General features: G+C 37.9%; 5 protein-coding genes across 8 annotated transcripts; 4 read left to right on the forward strand and 1 right to left on the reverse strand.

The window, feature by feature from the left end:
- The first annotated feature begins 727 nt into the window (after positions 1 to 727).
- On the forward strand, positions 728 to 8,661 carry LOC102620113 (protein GFS12). Of its 3 annotated transcripts, XM_006488692.4 has the most exons (16): positions 730 to 1,006; positions 1,095 to 1,186; positions 1,584 to 3,710; positions 3,885 to 4,212; positions 4,300 to 4,515; positions 4,658 to 4,730; positions 4,824 to 5,029; positions 5,122 to 5,184; positions 5,762 to 5,970; positions 6,116 to 6,227; positions 6,347 to 6,868; positions 6,995 to 7,305; positions 7,396 to 7,639; positions 7,715 to 7,788; positions 7,877 to 8,012; positions 8,287 to 8,661. In XM_006488692.4, exons 1-16 carry the CDS (start codon positions 833 to 835, stop codon positions 8,434 to 8,436), a joined length of 5,037 nt encoding a protein of 1,678 aa, XP_006488755.1. In that variant the 5' UTR covers positions 730 to 832; the 3' UTR covers positions 8,437 to 8,661. The 3 variants fall into 3 exon arrangements, with proteins under 3 accessions (XP_024947885.1, XP_006488755.1, XP_024947884.1); XM_025092116.2 differs by lacking the exon at positions 1,095 to 1,186 and having other exon boundaries at positions 791 to 1,006; XM_025092117.2 differs by lacking the exons at positions 7,715 to 7,788; positions 7,877 to 8,012; positions 8,287 to 8,661 and having other exon boundaries at positions 728 to 1,006; positions 6,995 to 7,171; positions 7,396 to 7,548.
- A 347-nt stretch (positions 8,662 to 9,008) lies between these two features.
- Positions 9,009 to 15,796, forward strand: LOC102619837 (uncharacterized). Its single transcript, XM_052444583.1, has 15 exons — positions 9,009 to 9,321; positions 9,390 to 9,458; positions 9,541 to 9,616; positions 10,222 to 10,286; positions 10,425 to 10,492; positions 11,380 to 11,482; positions 11,685 to 11,740; positions 11,922 to 12,044; positions 12,292 to 12,385; positions 13,685 to 13,949; positions 14,082 to 14,211; positions 14,293 to 14,462; positions 14,736 to 15,027; positions 15,199 to 15,365; positions 15,567 to 15,796. Exons 1-15 carry the CDS (start codon positions 9,124 to 9,126, stop codon positions 15,719 to 15,721), a joined length of 2,031 nt encoding a protein of 676 aa, XP_052300543.1. The 5' UTR covers positions 9,009 to 9,123; the 3' UTR covers positions 15,722 to 15,796.
- LOC127902612 (uncharacterized) lies at positions 10,489 to 12,574 on the forward strand. The gene is made up of 3 exons (XM_052442264.1): positions 10,489 to 11,482; positions 11,685 to 11,740; positions 11,922 to 12,574. The coding sequence occupies exons 1-3, from the start codon at positions 11,405 to 11,407 to the stop codon at positions 12,214 to 12,216; spliced, it is 429 nt and encodes a 142-aa protein (XP_052298224.1). The 5' UTR covers positions 10,489 to 11,404; the 3' UTR covers positions 12,217 to 12,574.
- Positions 15,797 to 20,944: 5,148 nt separating the features above from the next.
- LOC102619254 (hypothetical protein) lies at positions 20,945 to 23,149 on the forward strand. Of its 2 annotated transcripts, none has more exons than XM_006488689.4 (7): positions 20,945 to 21,087; positions 21,185 to 21,283; positions 21,432 to 21,561; positions 21,643 to 21,812; positions 22,088 to 22,379; positions 22,553 to 22,719; positions 22,923 to 23,149. In XM_006488689.4, the coding sequence occupies exons 1-7, from the start codon at positions 21,060 to 21,062 to the stop codon at positions 23,075 to 23,077; spliced, it is 1,041 nt and encodes a 346-aa protein (XP_006488752.1). In that variant the 5' UTR covers positions 20,945 to 21,059; the 3' UTR covers positions 23,078 to 23,149. The 2 variants fall into 2 exon arrangements, with proteins under 2 accessions (XP_006488752.1, XP_015388956.1); XM_015533470.3 differs by having other exon boundaries at positions 21,025 to 21,087; positions 21,194 to 21,283.
- A 141-nt stretch (positions 23,150 to 23,290) lies between these two features.
- LOC107174256 (bidirectional sugar transporter SWEET4-like) lies at positions 23,291 to 24,503 on the reverse strand. The gene is made up of 4 exons (XM_015533452.3): positions 24,270 to 24,503; positions 24,026 to 24,187; positions 23,719 to 23,838; positions 23,291 to 23,627 (listed from the first exon to the last, which is right to left on the reverse strand). The coding sequence occupies exons 1-4, from the start codon at positions 24,501 to 24,503 to the stop codon at positions 23,478 to 23,480; spliced, it is 666 nt and encodes a 221-aa protein (XP_015388938.2). The 3' UTR covers positions 23,291 to 23,477.
- Positions 24,504 to 25,843: the final 1,340 nt, after the last annotated feature.

Here is a 25,843-nt window from a genome sequence, read left to right on the forward strand (position 1 = left end):
GAGATACCAAAACTTATAATGTACACATTTAGATAAACTTATTAGTTTTTAAACATATGCGTAGGTGATTAGCAACTTTGTTCGCTGAATAAAATAAATATTTACTGAATGCTTTACTTATGTAGTGTTTGTTTTTTTTTTTTTTATATCTGAATATAAATGGCATCTTGTTTGTTTTTACAATAAAAAAAATCTTAAACTTGGTTGTTTGACATTTATGTCCTTGTCAATTAAAACAAAAAAAGAGGATTACATTTTATAATTTAGGAAATAAGTTATTTTACAGAGATATTTTTGGAATATAATATTTATTTTGTCATTTAGATATTTTTCTATTCAGATAAAAGTCACAAAAGTTTACTTTTTCTATTCAAATGTAAATGTCTGCAAATCAGACATAAGTTCCAAAAAACAAACAAGTAAAATTTAAAAAAGATCTAAAATTAATAAAATTTTAGACTTTAGACATTTAACAAACAATCTCTTAATATGCTTTTAAAATTAGAAAAATGCAAACACACCACAAAAAGTGCAATGTCAATAATGTGGTTGGGTGATCTATGTAACAATTTCAGGGCATTGCATACGAACTGATCCAAGGGTACTGGGCCTCATCAATGAATTTCCAGCCCAATAGCCCCTCATGTTAATTCATTCATTCAGCCCAAAGATACAAACGATGCCGTTTGGTGTTCCTTCCACTCTACTCCGAGATGCGTCATCATAGACGTACATTCAACTTCCAGCTTAATTAGCTCAGCTCAAAATTCTCAAACATTCCGAAATTGCATAATAAAAAAATGAGGGGAATCTGAATCTGCACAATCAAACAATGGAAGACGAAGAAGAAAATCATCATCATCATCATTTTAAACAACAGCAGCAGTTACATTTCTGCTTCGAGTGTCTTCACCGTCGCATAAAATCTGATTTCTCCGATCAATTAATTTTCTCTTATGGCATATCCAATTCTCCTCTTCCATTTGCCTCTTCCGCGGTTGTTCAGGTTTCGTTTACTCTTTCTGTATATGAATTGAACTTTGATTTGTTTATTCTGTTTTGCAGTTTTGATTGACATCGTGTGATTTCTGCAGATGAACAATTCTAGTAGCGAGAACTTGTTGGCTTCTCAGTTCATTTTGGTTTATTGTCGTAGTCTTGAAAACGATTGCCTCACCAAATACGTGTAAGAGTAGTACATGTACTACTTACCTGTGCAAACTTATTAGTGGAATATGAACTAAACTGACATGGCAACATGGCAACATGGCAACATGGCATGATATGATTAGAGGAGTGAAAGTAAGAAAAAGTTAAAGTGAAATGTTAATAGATGAGAGCAGAAAAACTGGTAGTGACGTTTTAATAATTTTGTTTCCAATTCTATAATCATATCATGTAACGTCAGCTTGTATGAATGATTGAGCTCAGACCTCAGATCGAGTTAGTTGGATATTCGTTAACTGCACATTATATTGAGAAAACTAATATGGCAATGTTAATTAGTATTCATCGTACAGATGTCGGTTATCAGCATGCAGAAATGATATATGATTGTTGAAATTTTATCTTTGGGTTGGCAGTGATGAGTATGTTGTGGACAATAATGGAGGAAGTGATAGTCAAGTCGAGGAAAATGATATTGTTGGAAGTATTAGTGAACAAGCTACTTCAACGGATTCTTTACGGGATGAATCTCGGTGTTTGGCGAATGGTGGTGGAGAGAAGTCCGAAGACAGGATAGAATATGGAACTTGGATCTGTAATCATTCTGGGAGGTTCTCTTGCTCAAGAATAATGACTGCATTGTTCCCAATTGCTTTTATTGGCATTTGTTCTTACTCTATCTTCGAAGAGCTTGCTTCTAATTTCTTGTCTGGGTGTCTTGAAGATCGTGTATTGGGTTCACTCAATTTTCTAATTGAAGGGAAAGGTTCCGGGCAAGAGAGTAAAAATTTTCTACGTCTAATTGGGGTACCTTCCTTTGATGAGAGTAGTGTCCCTGGTTGCCTGAGGCATCCAAACATTGCTCCTGTTCTTGGGTTGCTTAAAACATCTGGTTTAATTACTTCAGTTATTCCTAAAACTCCATATACCTTGGAAAACATTCTTCAATTCAGCCCCAATGCATTAAAGTCTGAGTGGCATGTAAGGTTTCTAATGTATCAGCTACTCTCTGCCATAGCTTACTTGCACAGTCTAGGCATTGCCCATAGGAGTGTATGCCCATCCAATGTATTGTTGACTGATTCATGCTGGTCTTGGCTGTACATCTGTGATAAGCCTTTAGTAGGATTCAATTCAATAGCTGACTGGTGCACTATCCCTACCTCCCCAATGATAGGCTGCTGCATAGAGGGTTGCTCTTCTCAAGGACTTTATGCTGATTTGAAGCTTTCCCAATCTATGGACTGGCATTCTCAGTTTAATAGATGGTGGCGAGGAGAGCTGAGTAATTTCGAGTATCTACTCTTCTTGAATAAGTTAGCTGGAAGAAGGTGGGGTGACTACACATTTCATATGGTAATGCCATGGGTAATAGATTTTAGTACAAAACCTGATGAGAATTTTGATTCAGGATCGAGGGATTTGAGCAAGAGCAAATGGCGGCTGGCAAAAGGAGATGAGCAGTTGGACTTCACCTATTCATCATCTGAAATTCCACATCATGTGTCTGATGAATGTCTCTCTGAACTGGCTGTTTGCAGTTATAAAGCTAGGAGGCTACCTCTGAGTGTTTTGCGCACAGCCGTGCGTTCCGTTTATGAACCTAATGAGTATCCTTCTACCATGCAAAGACTTTACCAGTGGACCCCTGATGAGTGCATTCCAGAATTTTACTGTGATCCCCAAATTTTTTATTCTCAACACTCTGGTATGACTGACTTGGCTGTACCTCCATGGGCTGGTAGTCCTGAGGAATTTATAAAATTGCATCGGGATGCTTTGGAAAGTGATCGCGTCTCGAGTAGAATTCATCATTGGATTGATATCACTTTTGGGTACAAAATGTCGGGGCAGGCGGCCATTGATGCGAAGAATGTTATGCTGCCTTCGTCAGAGCCGACAAAGCCAAAGTCGGTTGGACGTCTCCAACTTTTTACTCAACCGCATCCTGTACGACAAACAGCTACCTGGGAAAAAGGGTCAAGGAAGTGTAAATTTGTTAGGTCCCAGAACAACAACGAAGTGGATAATGTGAGTTCTCTCCTCCCAGAAGCTGCCTATTTACAGGAACTAGAAGAAGCATTAGCTTTTTCTGATCATGCTAGACATTTGAGTCCCCGGTATTATAACCATCAAGAAAGCTTTGGTATGCACATATCTCCAACAAAAGAATTTTCAAGTGAGAGTTTTGTAGGAACTATTTCCAATCCATTTGAAAATGGTAGTCGTCATATGCTGTCTGATATTGATTTGGAATATCTTCTGGAGCATTTAGAAGTGGAGGGCGAAGGTTCCATGGAATATCAGGAGTTACTACTCTGGAGGCAGAAATCATCTTATTCAAAGACCTTCTCTAAAGATTGTTCAAAGGATATATTTTCTATTGGTTGTCTCTTGGCAGAACTTCATTTGCGCAGGCCTCTTTTTGATTCGATCTCATTGGCCGTATACTTGGAAAATGGTGACTTACCTGGAGTGATGGAGGAACTTCCTTCTCACACAAGAATACTTGTTGAAGCATGCATCACAAAGGACTGGACAAGGTCTCTCTATGTCTCTCTTTTATTTTTTATTTTATTTTTTCATGAGATTGGATTCTTTGCAATTATGCTTCAATTTACTATTGCATTATGCCTTTATTTTTTCCATCTGGTATGCATTATTTGTTTAATTATATTTTAGAACTTTAATTTATTTCCTTTAAACAAATTAATCAGGCGGCCATCAGCCAAAAGTCTTCTAGAATCGCCATATTTTCCTTCAACAGTCAAGTCATCGTACCTTTTTGTTGCCCCACTTCAGCTTATTGCAAGACATGGATCTCGCCTTCAATATGCTGCAAATTTTGCTAAACTAGGAGCTCTGAAAGCTATGGGATCTTTTGCTGCTGAAAGGTGTGCCCCTTACTGTTTACCTCTTGTAGCAACTCCTTTATCAGATGCCGAAGCCGAATGCGCTTACGTGCTACTAAAAGAATTCATAAAATGTTTGTCACCAAAAGCTGTGAGGACAATGATCTTGCCTGCTATCCAGAAGATTTTACAGGCTAGTTATGAACTGTATTCTTTCACGTCTCTTGTTGCTATGGGACGTTTATTTTGAATTCCTACTCATCAAGTCACCATATTTCAGACAACAGGTTATTCACATTTGAAGGTTTCTCTTCTTCAAGATTCATTTGTGCGAGAGATATGGAACAGGATTGGTAAGCAAGCATATCTGGAAATGGTACATCCACTGGTCATATCAAATTTGTATGCTGCTCCTCATAAGAGTTCAGCTTCTGCTGCTTCCGTGCTACTCATTGGCTCTAGTGAAGAGCTTGGTGTACCGATAACCGTTCATCAGGTTAAACTATTTTCTAGGTTCTTGGTTTCATACGTTAACAGACGGCCATTAGATTATGCAGTTTATTCTGTACTTCTGCATATGCATACATCTGGAATTTTTCTTCTGTTTATGATACACTGACCTTTGATTCTCAATGCAGACAATCCTCCCTCTAATTCAATGCTTTGGGAGAGGAATCTGTCCCGATGGAATAGATGTGGTGGTTAGAATTGGTATTTCCAGTTCATTGGGTTTTATGGGACTGATGTCCTTTGTGAAAATTTCATGTTCATCTTCTAAGGTACTATGGTTCTTTGACTTTGCAGGTGGTCTTTTAGGGGAGACGTTTATTGTCAGACAGATGCTGCCATTACTAAAACATGTTGCTCGTTCCAGCATTGATGTGTCAAATACGAATAAACCTGAGCCAGTGCAGAGCTGGAGTGCATTATCTCTTATTGATTGTCTAATGACATTAGATGGTCTAGTTGCATTCTTACCTAGGGAGGTGGTTGTAAAGGAGCTCATAGAAGTATGACTTTAGATTATATTCCATTTTATTTCACTTTGTGACAAACTTGGATATGTTAAATAGTTAATAGTCTCTCTCCTTTGATTCTACAGGATCGAAGCTGCCTGCATGTTATGGTTCTCATGCACACAAATTTGGAAATTACAGTTCTTCAGGTTTTTCAAATTTCTATGTTCATTTATTTGCAAAGCACTTAGTCTGCTTCGGTTTTGAAATTTTTGTAGCATTTTTCTTCTTTTTTCTGTTATAACATGGAGTTTTCTCTTCTCGTTTAAATGCTACTGCAAAAGGATTAACCGCTTATGTCCTAAACCCCTTTTTCTTTTTGGTGGAATAATGCTTCATATGAGGAAGAAATAAAAGGCATTTTACATCATATGATTGGTGTGAACTGTTTTACTAACTCAGACTTAATGCAAGTTGAGTTAATACTTCTTTATGAGGCATCAAACACTTGCGCTCTGCGTGAGGCTACATGAAACATACACCTGCTACTCAGCTTGCGCATGTACTGTAATATGCCTTGATCTCTGTGAATTCCTCTGTGTGTGTATAAATTGGAAAACCTTTAATTTATTAAAATCTTTTTGTAAAATTTGATTCAGTTGATTATCCACATTTTATGTTACATGATGTTCAATAAGTTATTGTCTTAATCATCATTTTCTGCCTTTTCACATACCAGCAAAGCAGTTCTAGAGTTCCACTAATCTAATACGCCTCCATATCTAGGTTGCTGCTTCGACTCTCATGGCAATTTGTCAGCGGATTGGACCGGACTTGACAGCATTGCATGTTCTTCCACACCTTAAAGAACTGTTTGACGAGCTTGCTTTCTCACAGGAATGTAGTGATGAATCTGGTTCTCTTGGCGGAAGCTTGAAGGTTCCCAAACCAAAAGTTGATGGGGAGTCTCAAATCGAAAGCCGAATGGATCTTGTGTGGGTGCTAGCCAAAGTTCATGATATTTGCTTAGAAGCCCAATTTAGCAAAGCTTTAATTTATTCCACATGAATTCTTGACTGGAAGTCATCAGTAATTCTTGCAAGCCTTTAGTTTATGTTTATTTTGGTTGGATGTTTGTAGGTTGCTTCTTTATCCTTCTTTTGCATCTCTTCTTGGGATAGAGAAACTTCGTCAGTGTTGTGCTACCTGGTTACTTCTTGAGCAGTTTCTTCTACGATATCATAATTGGAAGGTATGTGGGCTTCGTCTTACAGGAGTATTATGGGTTCTTTGCATTGGATACTTAAGCGCTGTGTACTGGCATGTGTGGACATTTTTGTGTCTCATATTTTTTAGTCTATTATGATTCAGTGGGAATATACTGGAGAATCATCTCGCATTAGTGAAGAGAACATCAGTGCTAAAAGACCGCTTCTGAATAAAGGCTCAACCTCTCAGTGCAATCCTGCCAAACTGTTGCTTAATGGGGTTGGGTGGTCGATTCCACAATCACAAGGAAGTAGAAGTTCCAAAAACTTGATCCCTCAAAGACGGGTTTATGATTATCATAAGAGTTCGGTTGAAAGACAAGAAGCAACTTCTAACCTAATGAAGTGTGAGCCCTGGTTTTGGTTCCCTACTCCAGCTGCAAGTTGGGATGGGCCGGACTTTCTTGGACGGGTAGGGGGTCTGAAAGATGAATCTCCATGGAAGATAAAAGCATCTATTTTATCCTCAATACGTGCACATCATGGAGCATTAAGATCTGTGGCAGTTGGTCAAGATGAGTGTACGGTTTTCACTGCTGGCATCGGTCCAGGATTCAAAGGAACTGTACAGAAGTGGGAACTGACAAGAATAAATTGCGTATCTGGCTATTATGGCCATGAAGAGGTTGGTTTTTCCCTATTGTTAGGAAATTTGAACTCTCTGTACAAGTCTTTAGTGATTGCACATGCATAAGAGATTAATTGCTTTCTGGAAAAATAGTTTCGAATATGCCTTTTGTTTTTTGTGAAGGTTGTAAACGACATTTGCGTCCTATCATCTAGTGGAAGGATAGCATCTTGTGATGGAACTTTACATGTTTGGAATAGCCAAACAGGGAAACTTTTATCAATATTTGCCGAACAATCCATGGATTCTTTGCATGGTGGAAGTCCTTCATCTTCTATTTCAAAAATTAATAATGACCAGGTCGGTATGCTGAACTCTAACGCCTTATCTAGTGGAATATTGTCGACTGCATTCGATGGAAACTTGTACACTTGTCTGCATCATATAGAATGTGTTGAGAGGCTTGTTGTTGGCATTGGAAATGGTTCTCTCAGGTTTGTGCTACTGTGATAGAAATAACTCAAATAAGGAATGTCTTAATAGTGAATCTCATTTGGCCTTTTCTTTTTTCTTCATGTGAAAAGGTTCATCGATATTAACCAGGGTCAAAAGCTTCATTTGTGGAGGGGTGAACCTACTGAATTGGGTTTCCCGTCTCTTGTCTCTGCCATATGCTCATGTGGGTCAGAAAAAATGCAAGCAGGTGGAGCTGTTGCCTCGCCATCGTGGATTGCAGCTGGATTAAGTTCTGGCCAATGTAGGCTATTTGATGTGAGGAGTGGAAATGTTATTGCTTCTTGGAGGGCTCATGATGGATATGTGACAAAGGTACGCATAATTTCAAAGAGATAAAATATGTTTTATTTTCTGAATTGGAGTTTCATTTTCCTTTTATGTTTCTAGTTGGCTGCACCAGAGGACCATTTGCTTGTTTCCAGTTCCCTTGACAAGACTTTGCGAATTTGGGACTTGAGAAGGTAATGCAGAAAGTTTTCTTGAAGATTTGTGTTCTTCTGTTATGTACCATTCCATCTTATTCCTTCAATTGGTTTATTTTCCTGACAGGAATTGGCCGTCACAACCAACTGTTTTCAAAGGTCACACAAATGGGATATCTGGCTTCTCTGTCTGGGGGCAGGATGTGATTTCTATCTCCAACAACAAGATTGGACTTTCTTCTTTATCCAAATCTGCCGATGAAGTAAGTATTCAAAATTATGCTTCTTCCATGCTTGTTTTGCTAATTAACCTGCATCACGAAAGCCATGAATGTTGTTTCGAATATGGGGGCACGGCTGGTAGGAAATCTTTATTTTTCTACAAATTGTGTCTATTATTAAACACAAAATTTGCATCTAAGGTAAATGTACAAACATTGATGCACGATCTAATCTCTCTATATTTGCAATGTTGCTACTTAATTTTTCTTTTTAAACAATTTTTTCCTCAGCAACTGTGTAAATACTGTATTGCAGGATGGGCAGCATCGGCTTGTACCTCAAAAGTTATATATGGCGGATAATGGGGCGAAAAACTTGTCGGTATTGTCAAGCATAAGTATTCTACCCTTCTCGCGATTGTTTCTAGTTGGAACAGAAGATGGTTATCTAAGACTATGTTGTTAGAAATGCCTTGGTTGTGCAAATACTTCAAAAAAAGAGGGGCAAAGATACTTTTGTTTTTTGGGTTCCAAAGGTTTAATTTTGTTCAATTTAACTTGTATGTAAGCTCAAGGGGCTTTTCATTGTTCATGTATATGGTTCTTGTATATGCTGAAACTTGTGCAGTCAGTGCCGCGTTTTGTACATTATAGCAGCTTAAATTCCTCTAGAAAATTATGAGGGAGAGAATTTCTGTCTTTGTTTCTTCATTTTCTTGTAACATCTTGGTGCTTACTCCGGAAGTGCTGTATTACTTTTTCTCAATAACATATTTCAATAAAAATTAATAATGACGAACGACGAAGTTCTCTGATTCACGAAATTTAAGAAAGGCAAATATTCTACTTTAATTGTGAATTTCTGAATAATGTAAACAATACTAAATTTTTTTTTTGTTGCCAAATTAACCCCTCTACGTGAGGCATGTCTGCGCAAGGAGTAATCTTGTAGAAGAGGAAAACAATTTTTTTTTAACTCCGTGACATGGCAGAATGTGGTTGGTGGTGAAGCTGACCCGTCTTGTAATATACACAGAGAGATGCGCTTTCCTGTTTTACACAAAGGAAAGTAGAAAAAAAGAAAAAAAGAGGAAAAGAGAAATAGCACCGGAAAAACGAAGCTGAATTGGGTCCATTAAAAGCTTTCTCTGCAATGGCTGGTGAAGTTTCAGCTCTAAGTCAACTCGTCGACTCCGTCGAATCCATGAAAGTCGATGAAAAATCAAAGCAGCAGAACGCTGCTGCTGCTGCTGATGATGCTAGCGACAATAGCAGCGTGCAAATCACGTGCTTTTCTGACATCGTCAATGACGTCACCCTCCATTTCCAGATCATCCGTCTTCGCAATCAGGTACTCACTTAGCCAGAAAATAATTATTTTTAAATAACAATTAATTAATCAATTTCAGTTCTTAGCAGATATATGCGTGGATTGGTTGTGACTCTGCCAAATTAGGACGCGTGTACGCAGCTGCAACTACACGGCCAGTAATTTTCCGCTTTAGAGTTTATCAAATATAGTAGTAAATTTTAGCAATAGTAATTGGGTGGTGTTGTAATTGATGTACAGCACAATACCGTGAGTGTTACTTCAATAATTGGAGGGGTTTCTGATAATACAGGCTCCGGCATTGCTCGAAGAATAGGTAAATTATATACTATGGAATTAAACTGTATTAAACTACATGTTCTTTTAGCTCTGTTTGAACCACAAGTTCTTTTAGCTATATATATGTCTGCTTTTTGTTAAAATATTGTAACTTGTCAAGCATTGCTTTAAAGGTAAGAATTTACTCAACACTTTGTGCAAAGGTTTTCATAATTAATACATTGTTATCCTTTTTATTTTCTGGGGGTGTGTGCGTGTGCATGGAGTCCTTATCTTAAAACAGATGTTCACATCTTTGTAAAATGCTGAGGAGCTAGAAAACAGAAAAACATGCATGGGAGTCTGTGTTTTTTGTCTTTTAGCTCTGCCCACAGGTTAGACAGATGCAGAAGCTGTTATGCGCATGCGCGTGTGTATATGTATATATATGAAAAATTTTCCAGTCCGGATTTTAATCCGCAACGAGTTAACAACAGTATGAACATACTTATACAATGTTGTAAAAGTATGTTCACACTGTGACAATTTGTCCTGGTCCTTAATAAAGTCCAAGATCCTAGATATATGTGTGTATATTTATATTTACGTATGTATGTATGTATATTATCTTGTTGATATGAGCTGATTAGATGTTCATGGCAGTGTTGAAGACTGGTCTCAATGTAATTTTGGCTTGCAATATCCCAAAGGATAGTCTGATGCTTGAGGTTTGGTTTCATTATATCTAAATTTATTTTTCGGTTTTCAACTGGAACAACTGTTTGGTTTTGGCTGTTTTTCGGTTGCATTTTCTTTTGTTTTTGCTTGTATGATTCTTTTTATTTTTTTTGTTTATTGGGTTTTAGGCAAATGCAGAGAAGAAGTTGGTGGAGAAGCTAATTGATTTGGGCTATACAAGGCCAAAAGCTTCATAGCTTAGATGGATTGTGATTTCTACTGGTTGATGTGGTGTTGTGATTCATGCTGCAGTTTGACGCATGGAATTGATCAAGGGTTTCCATTCCAAATGTTACTGATAGATTGATACTAAAGACTTTCCCCCTCAAGAAGTTGATATATTGTGGTTTAATGATTGAATCTTCTGTAGCTCTAGCTGTTGCCTTTTTTTAGAAGCTGTCTTGTGATGTAATTTCCTCCTATCATCAGAATGATGAGAATTTTAAGTTTCACTTGTGCGTTTTCATTGCATTTGTTCCCTTCATTTTTATGAGAACTGAGCATGGTGCAATTTTCTGTTTATGATTGATATGAGTTTCAAATGACTTGTGCAATTAATTAGAACGCCTCTTCTCTCTCTCTCTCTCTTGGAGATGAGGGTGGAAAGCTGAAATTTGGATCAGTGACACTAGATGATTAGAATGGCCCAAATTTAAGTCTAAACCTGATCTTTCACCATACCAAACTTTTTCATGATCAATCCACTATATGCATGCCATGGATTCCTGTTTTGGGCTCAAAATGTCACTGTAAATTGTTGTTTGATTCTGGTGGAGTGTCCTTTTATCGGCTGTTTGAGATGGAATATTGTGCAGGGGAAAGAAACACGGTCTGTTTACAAGCCTCATAATAGTAACTTATTTCATTTAGAAATAATATGAAGTTGTTCACATCAGGAAGAATAGATTATTCAAGGATCAAGAGGCAATCCTCTTAGGTAAAAAGTACAGTTTTATGTTTAAAAGAATCTATTGAGTTTGGGATATACAATGCTTTCTTTTGTTGCTTTTAGATAACTACAGAGCTGATTGGGTACCTGTATTTTTAACTTTAAGTTGATCTCTTACCTCATGCTGCCATCAGCAGTGTCTTTGATGTCCAAGATAGTATGTTCCTCTCTGTAGATAACTACAGAGCTGATTGTGGAGAATTGTTGCCATCGGCTGTGTCTTTGATGTCCAAGATAGTATGTTCCTCTCTTTCTTTCTCCCTCTCCCTTCTTGTGTGTGCGTGTGTGTTTGTGTATCTCATCTCTTACCTCATGTTATTCTTGCTGGGAATAAATACTGGTACTAATATTTCTCCTGCCGGGAATTTAAAGATCCATATCAGATGCACGTCCCATGTATTATATAATGAAACTACTTTTATTTTCATTATTTTCAAAGAATGGAGTGGAGAAATATGAATCAGGGGAGTTTAAAGCTGAAGGCTACAAAGAATGGTATGTTTTCTTTCCCTTGAACCATTTCATTGCCTATCAAGTCTCTTCCCAAAAATCCTCTGATTGTGGTTGCCTCTCTAAGTGTGCAACAGCTGCATTTGATTTTGGGCTTAGCCTATTCATTACTGAGATTTTCATCTTGTTTACCAACACCATTAGCCAATTTTGTTCATGCTTGCAGGAAACTAGTTCTCTACCCAAACAGAAATAAAAGCAAGAGTGAGGAAGAGAACATTTGTCTCTACTTAGCAATGACATACATTAGGTCCCTCCCTCTTGGTTGGGAAGTTTATGTGGTTTTCCTGTTAGTCTTGCTTGTTCAGAACAAGGGCAAGAACTTGATTGTCCAAGGTTGTTATTTTCACAATTTAGTAACAAGCCAATACTGTTTTGTAAAGCACGTGCGTCTTATTTGTTATTCAGTCTCTTGTCTGGCCCAGATGCCCTGGGAAAGGGAAGATGGTTTAACCAATTGAAGCTTGAATGAGGTTTTGGTCAGTTTATCCTGCTTAAAGCGTTTAACAACTCTTGTAATGGAATGCTTGTGGAAGACACGGGTTTGGAGCAGAGGCCTTTGTTAATAAAGAAAGAAGCTCGGGCAAATTAACTCTGAATGAGTTTTCAATGCCTCAAGTGACACTTCAGGTTGGTCCAGATTTTTTTCATTTGGTTGTATCTTTCAGCCACCGGTTTCCTAGCGAAGGATGTGTGTTCGGAGGTGACTGTGCTTGGAATTGCCTAAGAACTGTAACAAGACTTTATTGTAAGAAAATTGGGATTTAAATTTCTGCTATTTTTCTGATATTTGAATGAAATTACTGGATTTGTCAGTGATCCTTATTTAAGTTCATATTATTATTAAAAGAGTGAGACTATTGGCAACTTAAAATAACACTATCACTAATAACACCCACGCATTAATTCCATAAATCACCTTGCCTATTTCTTCCCATTGAATGCCGAAAAAACTTTATGGACTGATAATAAAAGACCGTAAAATTATCCAATTTAGTGTATTATTATATAGATTTTCGATCAAAAGATAGGTGCTCTAGACTCTCCAACGGCGTGTGCGTATCTACAATGGAAAAAATTTCTTATGAACTTCCCAACAAAAATAAAACTTAAATAATTTGTTTCTTCTAAAATTATTTGTATAACAATCCTTAATTTAGGATTTCAAGAAAAGAATTCACTGTAAGTTTGCCGCAAAAATGCAGGCAGAAAGCAACGGTAACAATAAAGGGTATAAAAAGAAATCTGCAGTTTGATTTGGGAAAGAGAGATTGATTTTTTTTTTTTCATTTTATTAGAGGTTAAATTGTAAACACATAAGAGTTGTTTTATAAGGATTTTGAAGGGGTGCTAATGGCACCGCTCTCATTAAAAACATCTCCTTTTTCAACCTCTTTTTCGCAAAATAAAAATGTTTGACGCTTGAACTTGGGACAGTTATAAAAATATCTTATAATATTACACGTGTCATAACATAATTTACTTATTATATGACCGACATAATACTTCAAAAATATACTAAAATTTCTCATTTTCTTAAAACTGAGGTAGGAAGATTGTTTTTTCCCCGTAGAAATTCATTATTTAGAAAGTCGAATTGAGGGATTGCAGTTTATATCTATTGTGAAATAAAATCATTTGTTGTCAAATATGCATGCGAGTGATTGATAAGTATCAACGGCCAACACAAAAGTGATCACTTGCTCGATACTTTAGCTACTGTCCTTTCATTAAGCATGATCATTTAATAAAATCATTTAATGCCTAGTTGAAATGGTTTGCAGTAGCTACAGAACACAGGCTTTTTCCTTTGTGCGGCCTTTTTTTTTTTCTTCGTATGATCAGAAGGTTACTGAATGAAAGAGAATCTTTGTTTAAGTTACGTGCAAATTCAGTTTGCTGCCTTGTTCAGTTTATGATTAATGTAAGTTTGGAAAAGTATATGCCATGCCTCAAAACCTTCTTTGTTTAAGCTTGTCCGCACCAGAAAGATTAGAATGGATGCTTACTCTCTTTTCAAAAAGCCATCCAAGCAGAGCAAACACTTATTGTGTGATCCTTAAAACACTATCAAGTTTGGAATATTCATTTAATCTTGTTCCTTATAAATGCACTACAAAGCTGATTTCTTTCACCTGTATCGCTACAAACAATTCTGTCAGGAATTTTGTTGCCATGGGTGACGAAATAGATGGTATGATATCCTCTTTTGTTGCCTCCTGTCTGTTTATGTGTGTATTCATGTATTCATATAAGTACTTTATATATATATATATAGATATAGATATATATCAAGAACATATAAGCACTTAGATCACCATTGCAGGGTTCACAAGATCAGTTTCGGAAGCGCCACCAACTCATTACACAGTCAAAATACAATCTTTTTCTTTGCTTTTGAAAAATTCAGTGGAGAAATATGAAACCGGGGATTTTGAAGCTGGAGGCTACAAATGGTACATTATTATTATTTTTTAATTAACATGAACCAAAGCACATGTTCATTTTTCAAACTCCATTGACTTGCGTGATTTCAGGAAATTGGTTATGTACCCTGCTGGAAATAAAAGCAAGAACGTGAAAGAACACATTTCTGTCTACCTGGCAATGGAAAACACAAGCTCACTCCAGCATGGTTGGGAGGTCTATGCAGTTTTCAGATTGTTTTTGCTTGATCAAGACAAGGACAACTTCTTGATACTTCAAGGTTATTATAATTTGCTATTGAATATAATACACAACTAATAGACCTATTGCAATTTTCCAAACAAGTCCATTTGGTATTGGTCTTACTAACTCTTAAGAAGAGTTTCCATCTTCGTTCTTGTTAAAACTTTACTTTGGCGCAACTTAGTGGGCAAGTTCAATAATTTTAATCTTATCTTATCTCACTCAAACTCGAATATTTAAATGCCTTTCTTTTGTTTCCTCAAAAATCACGTTCCTTCTCCTAATTTTTATCTCATTCGTCATGCCTTAGATGCCATGGGAGCCGAAAGGCGGTTTCATAGGTTAAAGCGTGAATGGGGATTTGATGAATTTATCCCCATTAAAGCTTTTAATGATGCTTCTAATGGATTCCTCTTGGAGGACACGTGTGTGTTTGGAGCAGAAGTATTTGTTAGTAAAGAAAGAAGCACAGGTAAAGGAGAGTGCTTATCAATGATCAAAGATGCACCCAGTATTAAGCATGTCTGGAGGATCGAAAACTTCTCAAAGTTACGCTCAGAATGTTGCGACTCACAAGTATTCAGTTCTGGAGACCAGAAATGGTATCAGAGATAAGATCTCCTTTAACTTTCTCCTACCTATGAATTCATTTCTATAAGAATTTTCAAGTGCAGATATTCTGCGTTTTCTTTTAAAACTTGTTTGGTATCCGTAAAAAGATTTACTAAAAAAATGCAGTGATTATGCAACTCCTAAATTGTTGTTTGTTGCAGGCAGATACAACTATATCCTAAGGGACGGCGCCATGGAACCGGCACTCATCTAGCTGTGTACTTGGCTCTGGCAGATTCAACAACTCTCACTCCAGGTTCCAAAATTTATGCCGAGTTCACTTTGCGACTCCTGGATCAGGCGCAGGCCCGGCACATAGCTGGTAAAGGTAATAAGCAATCAATAAACTTGTATCTTTATTACAACACATGCCGTCTTTCTAAGGGGAAAATTTAAAATTGAGATGCCGTGACTTTTAATCCACTAAAGCTGTCAGGCATAAGCGAATTATTGTGATCGGTAAACATGAACAATTAAATATTATAAGCAAAAAATGAGCAGTGCTAATTAATTCTATTTGGTGTTTCAGCTGATTTCTGGTTCAGTGCCTCGAACCCAGAAAGTGGGTGGGCAAGATATGTTTCATTCACTTACTTCAATAAGCCAGGCAATGGCTGCCTAGTAAAAGATGTGTGCTTGGTGGAAGCAGAAGTGACTGTCCATGGAATTTCCAATGCTCTGTAATAAGTATTTGATTACTTGCTTGTAAAACATTTTATTCGTTATTGACCGTGACTTATAAATGGTATTTCATTATCATCCTGGGCCATATTAAGTTATATAAGAGTAGATAAATCTGAATAACAAACACCCATAAATCTGAATTAATTGTGCGAGTTAAGAAAAGAAAGGAAAAAACAAGCACAGAGACTCTGTTTCTCTATGGAGAGTAAATAGTGCAATCAAGCTTACTTTAGAGGTCACTCTTATATATCTGATTAAACAAAAATTCTCTCTACAAAATGCATAACTAAATCAAGTTTTGTTGGTGTGTTGATAATACTAAAAGCACACTTAGAAAAAAAATAAAAAATTGTATGCTCTTCAAAACTACAAATTAGTTAGGCATGCAATCGGTTTAGGCCATGGCTGCACCAAGGAGCTGAACTTCAGTTGGCTTTGGCTTAACAAAGTCATCACCATGTCCCTTTTTGGGAGTGGATTTTAGTAGCATGCATCTATAACGAGTTGTATGAAACCTAGAATTGCTCCAAGACCATTGCTAACCTGCCAGCAAAAAGACAATTTACTTATTAAGGCTCTAGCATGCAGGATTCCGATTAATAAATTTGTGCACAAGGAATTGAAGTTTAATTACCAGCATGTATATGTCTAACTTGATGAGAGGTTTCGAGCCCATGCAGCAATCCCACATCCCATACTACGAGAGTAAGCCTAGTGGAAGTGGCACAATATCGACTGGTTTCGCCCTGCCTTGGGCTCATTAGGAGAACGGCTCCAGTTCTCAACCAGTGTGTGTAGGGCTTCGCCTAAATCCCCCTTCAATGTTAAGTCCTCGACTAGCGACAAGCTCCCCAAACTCAACCAGGTCGGCCTGCCTGAACTCCAAGGAATCTAGGACCATTGTATTCCCCACACGCACGCCTCTGAAGCACGTCTCAAACAATTAGTACAACCCTTGTCGATACTAGCGTACAAGCGCATATCTTGGGTGTCACGATTGCGGTTCGTGACATTCACGTTCTCGTGCCTGAAAAGTACGCCTCACAAATGTGCACTTCCTTGTGAAAACGTGAAGATCAGCTTGCCAATCTCACCCATGAACTCCCTGCCTACTCGTCTTCGATCCTGCGAGAGGACCCGCGTGCAGACACTACCGACCTTAGTGCGAACACTTGGGGGTGTGAGAACCCGCTTGTTCGTCCCACTTGTCGACCCTTGCGCCCAAAAGGGTGGGGACCTGCGTGGTGCGACATTAGAGCGCTTGGCGAGCTCGCAACGAGGGCAAGCGAACACTCTCCGAGGTGAGTTTCGATCCTTCCATGATAAGTTGTTAAAGCTTCGTAGCTTTGTTCAGGATGAACTACACGCTGTTCGTGTGGAAGTGGATGAAGTACGCTCGGATTGGGCATGGCACAAGTGCACACTCTCCGCTAGTCCAGCTTTCGCAAGTACGAATGATGCGTGACGCATTGACATGCCAAGCCCGACACCTATGATGGCTCACTCAACATCACAATCGTGGACAATTTCCTCTTTGGGCTAGATCAATACTTCGATATCATGGGTATACGAGACGAGACATCGAAAGTGGGCACCATACCCACTTATCTTTGAGGCGCTGCACAATTATGGTGGTGTTGAAAGCATAACGAGATGGGCAAAGACATTTGCACCATCGATACTTGGGCCGACTTCAAGCAAGAACTCTGAAAGCAGTTCGCCCCAAGCAATGCGGAAAAGAAAGCGCTAGCGCACCTACGTCATCTTAAACAATTGGGTAGTATTCAAGACTACATCAACGAATTCACTACCCTCATGCTCGAGATAAGCGATATGTTCAACAAGAACTCACTCTTCTACTTCCAAGACGGCCTCAAGGATTGGGCTAAGATCGAACTTAATAAGCGGGGTGTTTTTAAACACTTGACGACGCCATCGCCATAGCGGAGTCGCTCACTGAATACTCCACCCAATCCAAGGATAAAAAGGCCAACATAGGCAAAGGTGTAGGAGAGAGACGCAAAGATAAGGGCAACAATCGCAAAAATTAGGGGCAGAAAAAACCTCCTAGCAACAAGAGCGCGCAAGGTAATTCGAAGGGCAAAAAGGAGGCGCCAAAGCCGCGAAGCCCATGCTTCATATGTTACGGCCTCATTGGGTACACGACTATCCTCAAGAGCAACCCCACAATGTCCACGGAAGAACCCCAACTCAGCATGGGTTCTCTCTAATGTTTTGGCGCACCCAATCACCAACAGTCCACATTCACTAAAAAAATGCTCATGTATGTAAGCGCAAACAGAAACGGACAGTCAGTTCACGCGCTGCTAGACACGGGAGCGACACACAACTTCATGTCCGTAGATGAGGCCAAGCGTCTAGGCCTCAAGTCCACTAAGGAGGGAGGCACGATGAAGGCGGTGAACTCGCCCGCCAAGCCCATTACGGGTATCGCACAAGGCGTGCACATAATGCTTGAGACATGGAGCGTAAAACTTGACTTCTCCATTATGCCCCATGGATGACTTCAAGATGGTCCTCGGAATGGAATTTTTCGATCAAGTCCATGCCTTCCCGCTGCCCGCTACAAACTCCCTAAGCATCCTTGATGGAAGTAAGGCATGCATGGTTCCCACGGAACGAGGCAAGTCCGATGAGAAGACACTCTCGGTCATGCAATTCAAAAGAACTTTCAAGAAGGACCCAAGATTCTTGGTCTCTATTCGAGAACTAAACGAGGAAGGAGATTGCGAAAAATCACCAAGCCAAGTCCTCTACGAATAGAAGTCGTTCTCAATAAGTTCAATGACGTGATGCCTCCTGAACTTCCGAAGAAGCTCCCACCTCGACAAAAGGTAGATTATGCTATTGAGTTGGAACAAGGCGCAAAACCACTAGCCTTGGTGCCCTACCGCATGCCACCACTCGAACTTGAGGAGTTGCAGAGACAACTCAAGGACTTGCTGGACGTAGGTTACATTTGCCCCTCAAATGCCCCTTTTGGTGCACCGATCTTCTTCCAAAAGAAAAAGGACGGATCGCTACAGATGTGCTTCGACTATAAAACACTCAACAATATCACTATCAAGAACAAGTACTCAATTCCCTTGATATCGGATCTCTTCGACTTGCTTGGCAAGTCGGGATACTTTACCAAACTTGACTTGCGCTCCAGGTACTATCAAGTGCGCATCGCCAAGGGAGACGAACCGAAAACAACATACACAACAAGGTACGGGTCTTTCGATTTCCTTGTCATGCCATTTGGTCTCACTAATACACCCGTCACTTTTTGTACACTCATGAACAAGGTATTCCAATCATTCCTCGACCGTTTTGTGGTTGTATACTTGGACGACATCGTGGTGTATAGCACCACGCTCGAGGAGCATGCCTAACATTTGCGACAAGTCCTCCAAGTACTTCGAGACAATGAGTTTTTCCTCAAAATGAAGAAGTGCTCATTCGCTCAACAAGAGGTGGAGTTCCTTGGCCACAAAATTGCAGGTGAAAAACTCATGGTGGAAAACGCGAAGGTGAAGGCCATCCTCGAATGGGAACCTCCCTCGAAAATGTCCGAACTTCACTCATTCATTGGGCTGGTGAATTACTCAAGAAAAACAGAACGTGACATTGGTTCGAAGAATGCCAACGCGCATTCGAGGAGTTGAAGAAGATAATTTCGGAGGAACTATATGGATGGAACACTTCCACATCTTTCTTCCTAATGATACGTCAGAACGTTGTTCTGTGTGTCAGTATACATTTTTGTTTTTATCTAATGAACTTCCCAACAAAATTTTTCTTATGAACTTCCCAACAAAAATAAAACTTAAATGATTTGTTTCTTCCAAAATTATTTGTATAACAATCCTTAATTTTGGATTTCATTTGCTGCAAAAATGCAGGCAGGAAGCTACGGTAACGATAAAAGGTTTAAAAAGAAACCTGCAGTTTGATTTAAGGAAGCGAGCTTGATTTTTTATTTTATTTTTTGGAAGTTTTATTAGAAGTTAAAATTGTAAGCACATAAGAAGTGTTTTATAAGGATTTTGAAGGGGTGCAAATAGCACCACTCTTATTTAAAATGATCTCCTTTTTCAACCTCTTTTTCGCAAAAATATAAATGTTTGACTCTTGAACTTGGGACACTCATAAAAATATCTTATAATTTCTATATAGAATTAACATTTAATGGAAAGAAAAATGTCAAACTTCACAAAATGGGATTACGACATTTTTTGTTAAAACTAATAAGTGACAACGATAAAAGTGAAAGATGCAAAAGAACGATGAATTCTTCATTTCAATGCAACAACTCGCGCTGTAATGAGTTGGGTAGAGTATGTTCAAAACGTTGGTTAATGGTAAATGTGTTGAGAAAAATCCAAGAAATAATGAAAGAAGCTACTAGGAGAAATGTTGGAGAGAACTTGGTCAACTTGGATTCCTCATTTAACTTTTTTAGATTTAATACAATTAATTAATGCATATATGATATGTGTAGTTAAATTTTATATAACCATCAATTACATACACACGTGTCATAATATCATTTACTTATTATATGATTGATATAATACTTCAAAAATATTTAAAATTCCTCATTTCCTAAAGCTGAGGGACGAATTAATTGTTTTTTCCCCATAGAAATTCATTATTTAGAAAGTCGAATTGAGGGATTGCAGTTTATATCTATTGTGAAATAAAATCATTTATTGTCAAATATAAGTATGCAAGTGATTGATAAGTATCAACGGCCAACACAAAAGTGATCACTTGCTAGATACTTCAGCTACTGTTCTTTCATTACGTGCCTCTTGATTTTAATAGCACAACAGATTACTTTTACTTGAAACAATGATGTTTACCAAACACCAATAACTAACATACCCAAAGCCGGTGATTGAAGTGCACATAATGCCTAGTTGAAATGGTTTGCAGTAGCTACAGGGCACAGGCTTTTTCCTTTTTTTCTTTGTGCTGCAATCTTTTTTCCTCGTATGATCAGAAGGTTACTGAATGAAAGAGAATCTTTGTTTAAGTTACGTGCAAATTCAGTTTGGTGCCTTGTTCAGTTTATGATTAATGTAAGTTTGGAAAAGTATATGCCATGCCTCAAAACCTTCTTTGTTTAAGCTTGTCCGCACCCGAAAGATTAGAATGGATGCTTATTCTCTTTTCAAAAAGCCATCCAAGCAAAGCAAACACTTTTGTGATCCTTAAAACACTATCAAGTTTGGAATATTAATTTAATCTTGTTCCTTATAAATACACTAAAAAGCTGATTTCTTTCACCTGTATCACTACAAACAATTCTGTCAGGAATTTTGTTGCCATGGAAGTCATGCCTCCACAAATATTTGGTATGATCCTCTTTTGTTGCCGCCTGTCTGTTTATGTGTGTATTCATGTATTCATATATATAGCAAGAACATATAAGTACTTAGATCACCTTTGCAGGATTCGCAGAACCAGTTTGCGAACGGCCACAACCTCAGTGCACCTGTATCACTACAAATTCTGTCAGGAATTTTGCTGCCACGGGTGACGAAATAGATCGTATGATCCTCTTTTGTTGCAGCCTGTCTGCTTATGTGTGCGCCTGCGTATTCACATTCCCATGTTCATATATAAACACATTGAAATGTTTAGCTCTTATATATATATTGGTATCAAGAGCATGTAAATAATTAGATCACCTTTGCAGGGTTCGCATTATCAATTTCGGGAGCATCACCAACTCATTACACAGTCAAAATAAATTCTTTTTCTTTGCTTTTGAAAACTTCAGTGGAGAAATATGAAACCGGGGATTTTGAAGCTGGAGGCTACAAATGGTACATTATTGTTATTTTTTAATTATCATGAACCAAAGCACATGTTCATTTTTCAAACTCCATTGACTTGCGTGATTTCAGGAAATTGGTTCTGTACCCAGCTGGAAATAAAAGCAAGAACGTGAAAGAGCACATTTCTGTCTACTTAGCAATGGCAAACACAAGCTCACTCCAGCTTGGTTGGGAGGTCTATGCAGTTTTCAGATTGTTTTTGCTTGATCAAAACAAAGACAACTTCCTGATACTTCAAGGTTACCATAAATTGCTATTGAATATAATACACATCTAATAGACCGATTACAATTTTCCAAACAAGTCCATTAGGCACTGGTCATACTAACTCTTAACAAGAGCTACCATCTTCTTTCTTGTTAAAACTTTACTTTGGTGCAATTCAATAGGCAAGTTCAATAATTTTAATCTTATCTTATCTCACTCAAGCTCTTGAATATTTATATGCCTTTCTTTTGTTTCCTCAAAAATCACGTTCCTTCTCCTAATTTTTATCTCATTCGTCATGCCTTAGATGCCATGGGAGCCGAAAGGCGGTTTCATAGGTTGAAGCTTGAATGGGGATTTGATGAATTTATCCCCATTAAAGCTTTTAATGATGCTTCTAATGGATTCCTCTTGGAGGACACGTGTGTGTTTGGAGCAGAAGTATTTGTTTGTAAAGAAAGAAGCACAGGTAAAGGAGAGTGCTTGTCAATGATCAAAGATGCACCCAGTATTAAGCATGTCTGGAGGATCGAAAACTTCTCAAAGTTACGCTCAGAATGTTGTGACTCACAAGTGTTCAATTCTGGAGACCAGAAATGGTATCAGAGATAGGATCTCCTTTAATTTTCTCCCACCTATGAATTCATTTCTATAAGAATTTTCAAGTGCAGATACTCTGCGTTTTCTTTTAAAAGTTGTTTGGTATCCGTAAAAAAGAGTTACTGAAAAAAATGCAGTGATTATGCAACTCCTAAATCGTTGTTTGTTGCAGGAAGATACAACTATATCCTAAGGGACGGCGCCATGGAACCGGCACTCATCTAGCTATGTACTTGGCTCTGGCAGATTCAGCAACTCTTACTCCCGGTTCCAAAATTTATGCAGAGTTCACTGTGCGACTCCTGGATCAGGTGCAGGCCCGGCACATAGCTGGTAAAGGTAATAAGCAATCAATATACTTGTATCTTTATTACAACAAAGGCCGTCTTTCTAAGGGGAAATTTTAAAATTGAGAAGTGGCATTTGTTGTAATTCACGAAAGCTGTCCGGCATAAGCGAATTATTGTGATTGGTAAACATAAACAATTAAATATTATAAGCCAAAAATAAACAGTGCTAATTAACTATATTTGGTGTTTCAGCTAATTTCTGGTTCAGTGCCTCGAACCCAGAAAGTGGGTGGGCAAGATATGTTTCATTCGCTTACTTCAATAATCCAGGCAATGGCTGCCTAGTGAAGGATGTGTGCTCGGTGGAAGCAGAAGTGACTGTCCATGGAGTTTCCAATGCTCTGTAATAAGTATTTGATTGCTTGCTTGTAAAACATTTTATTCGTTGTTGACCATGACTTATAAATGGTATTTCATTATCATCCTGGGCCATATTAAGTTATACAAGATCAGATAAATCTGAATAACAAACACCCATAAATCTGAATTAATTGTGAGAGTTAAAAAAAAGAAAGGAAAAAACCAGCACAGAGACTTTGTTTCTCTATAGAGAGTAAATAGTGCAATCAAGCTTACTTTAGAGGTCACTTTTATATATCTGATTAAGCAAAAATTATGTCTACAAAATCCATAACTAAATCAAGTTTTGTTGGTGTGTTAATAATACTAAAAGCACATTTAGAAAAGAAAAAAAAAAAAAAACTGTATGCTCTTCAAAACTGCAAATTAGTAAGGCATGCAATCGGTTTAGGCCATGGCTGCACCAGAGAGCTGAACTTCAGTTGGCTTTGGCTTAACAAAGTCATCATCATTTCCCTTTTTGGGAGTTGATTTATAGTAGCATGCATATATAACGAGTTGTATGAAACCTAGAATTGCTCCGAGACCATTGCTAACCTGCCAGCAAAAAGGAAACTTACTTATTAAGACTCTAGCATGCAGCATTCCCATTAATAATATTGTGCACACGGAATTGAAGTTTAGTTACCAGAATGTATATGTCTAACTTGATGAGAGCATAAGCCGTCCAGATGCAGCCATTAGCAAAGTTTGCCAACGAGAGAAAGAATGGCATGTACTCTACACTTTTGGTCGTAATAACCTTGTGCTGTTGAAATCAATACCGAGTTTAAGTGAAAATATCATAAGTTTTTCGATTAGATGATCTATATAAAAATTATTAGACACGGACGCCGGACTTTATAAAAACAACATTTCCAATACTTTCGAGTTTGTGATTTTTTGTCTAGACATAATAAATATTAATGGCATTGGAGCAGGAGAGGGATACATACCCAGATGGTGAGAGGAGAAGCATACATGATGATGTTGAAGATATCACATAAAATTCCCACAAACATGGACCTCGATGTATGCGTGTGAAAAGCCAGAAAAGTTATGATAGCAATAACTCCTACGAAAATCACTTCAGCCAAAAGCCCTAGACCAACAACTGTCTGCAAATAAGCAAGAATTAGACAAGTGATCAGATGACACGTACGTCGAGCAAAATAGAAACATATATTCGTACTTAATTACCCGTCCTCTTTTTTGGCGGTCGTACAAGCAAAATATGGACAAATAGATCAGCTCTAAAGCGAGACCAACTGCGTTAATAGTGATGACAAGAGTGCTGCCAGGATGAACAACAGGGAGACCGTAGAGGATCCAAAACATGCAGTTCAAACATGCTGCTATATACGCATATGGATGGAACTCTTCCACATCTTTCTTCCTAATGATACGCCAGAACGTTGCTCTGTGTGTCACCATACATTTTTATTATTATCTTATGATAATAATAATAATAATGATAATAATGATAATAAATTCAGTGTCGGTTCAGTGAGAGATAGCTACTTACACCGGTGAGAGGAAAAGGCCAAGGAAACGACATTCCCTGCACAATAAATATAAAAACCAATCATATACAAACTTGTTTCTTGAAACAAAGAGAACACAAAAGCAAAGTCACCGCGTAGGTACCAACAATGCCAACGATAGTGCGAGCGTTGACCATCCTAGAAACGTTGAGGGGAAAAAAATACGCAAAAGAAAAGTTAGAAATTAAATTAGTATGATTATTGGTGAGGGAGATATTAACAAATTAGAGGATGGAAGCGAAGAGTAAATGTATATATAGCTAGAGTTGATTGATCAATTATGCATGCACGAATTTTATTGGTATTGGATAATAAGTCTTATCCCGTTTAATTTAATTTACTAATACCACTAAAATACCTAATCAAACAAGTTTAGTCTATTGTAATTCAAGAAGAACTGGGGTAATCGAGTACACTTAAAATACTTGGGAGTTGGGATGTAGTTTGATTTTTGTTGGAATGCAATCACTTTAGACAAAAATTTGCTCAAACTCCTATGAAAGCAATATTGCATATATATAATTAGTACATAAATTGACCATATTTTTTCTTCTAGCTAATTCTTTTATATGGTACTTAGCATGTGATAGATGCAATGGGAAGGGAAAGACGCTTTGGTGAATTGAAGCTTCAATGCAGTTTTGATCAATTCATCCCTCTTACAACATTTAACAATCCTTCGAATGGGTACCTGGTGGAGGATACATGTGTTTTTGGTGCAGAAGTGTTTGTTAAATATAGGAACAAAGGCAAAAAAGAATGCCCAGCAATCATGTCAAGTGCTAGCCTCTTTTCTCATCTTTGCACATGTTAACAATGTCAAAATACTGCAGATAAATACTGGCTCCTTCCTCTAGTCGGCCAACGTTCCTTTCATTAAGCGAGTTAAATGAGCCAGAGAGAATGGCTATCTAGCGAGTGACGTTTGCGCGGTGCAAGCCAGGCATCGTAACAAGTGAAGTCATCAAAATTGAGATACAATTATATTATTTACAGAGTAGTACTAGGTGTAGAGAAGCACCGGAGAATTTTGTTCTCTCTCTCTCTACCCACTCACTCGCTCTCTATCATTTTCTTCTTTATTTCTTTTGTTTTTCTCTCGTGCTTCTCTTTACCAATAAACTATTTTTATTGTTCCTCATTTATAGGAAAGAAAAAATGAAAAAAAAAAATGACATTGACTTCATTGATGGTTATTGGTAAAGTTGGCTCCTGATTACAAAACTCACA

This window comes from Citrus sinensis, chromosome 1 (assembly GCF_022201045.2).
Source record: "Citrus sinensis cultivar Valencia sweet orange chromosome 1, DVS_A1.0, whole genome shotgun sequence".
Lineage (NCBI taxonomy): Eukaryota > Viridiplantae > Streptophyta > Magnoliopsida > Sapindales > Rutaceae > Citrus > Citrus sinensis.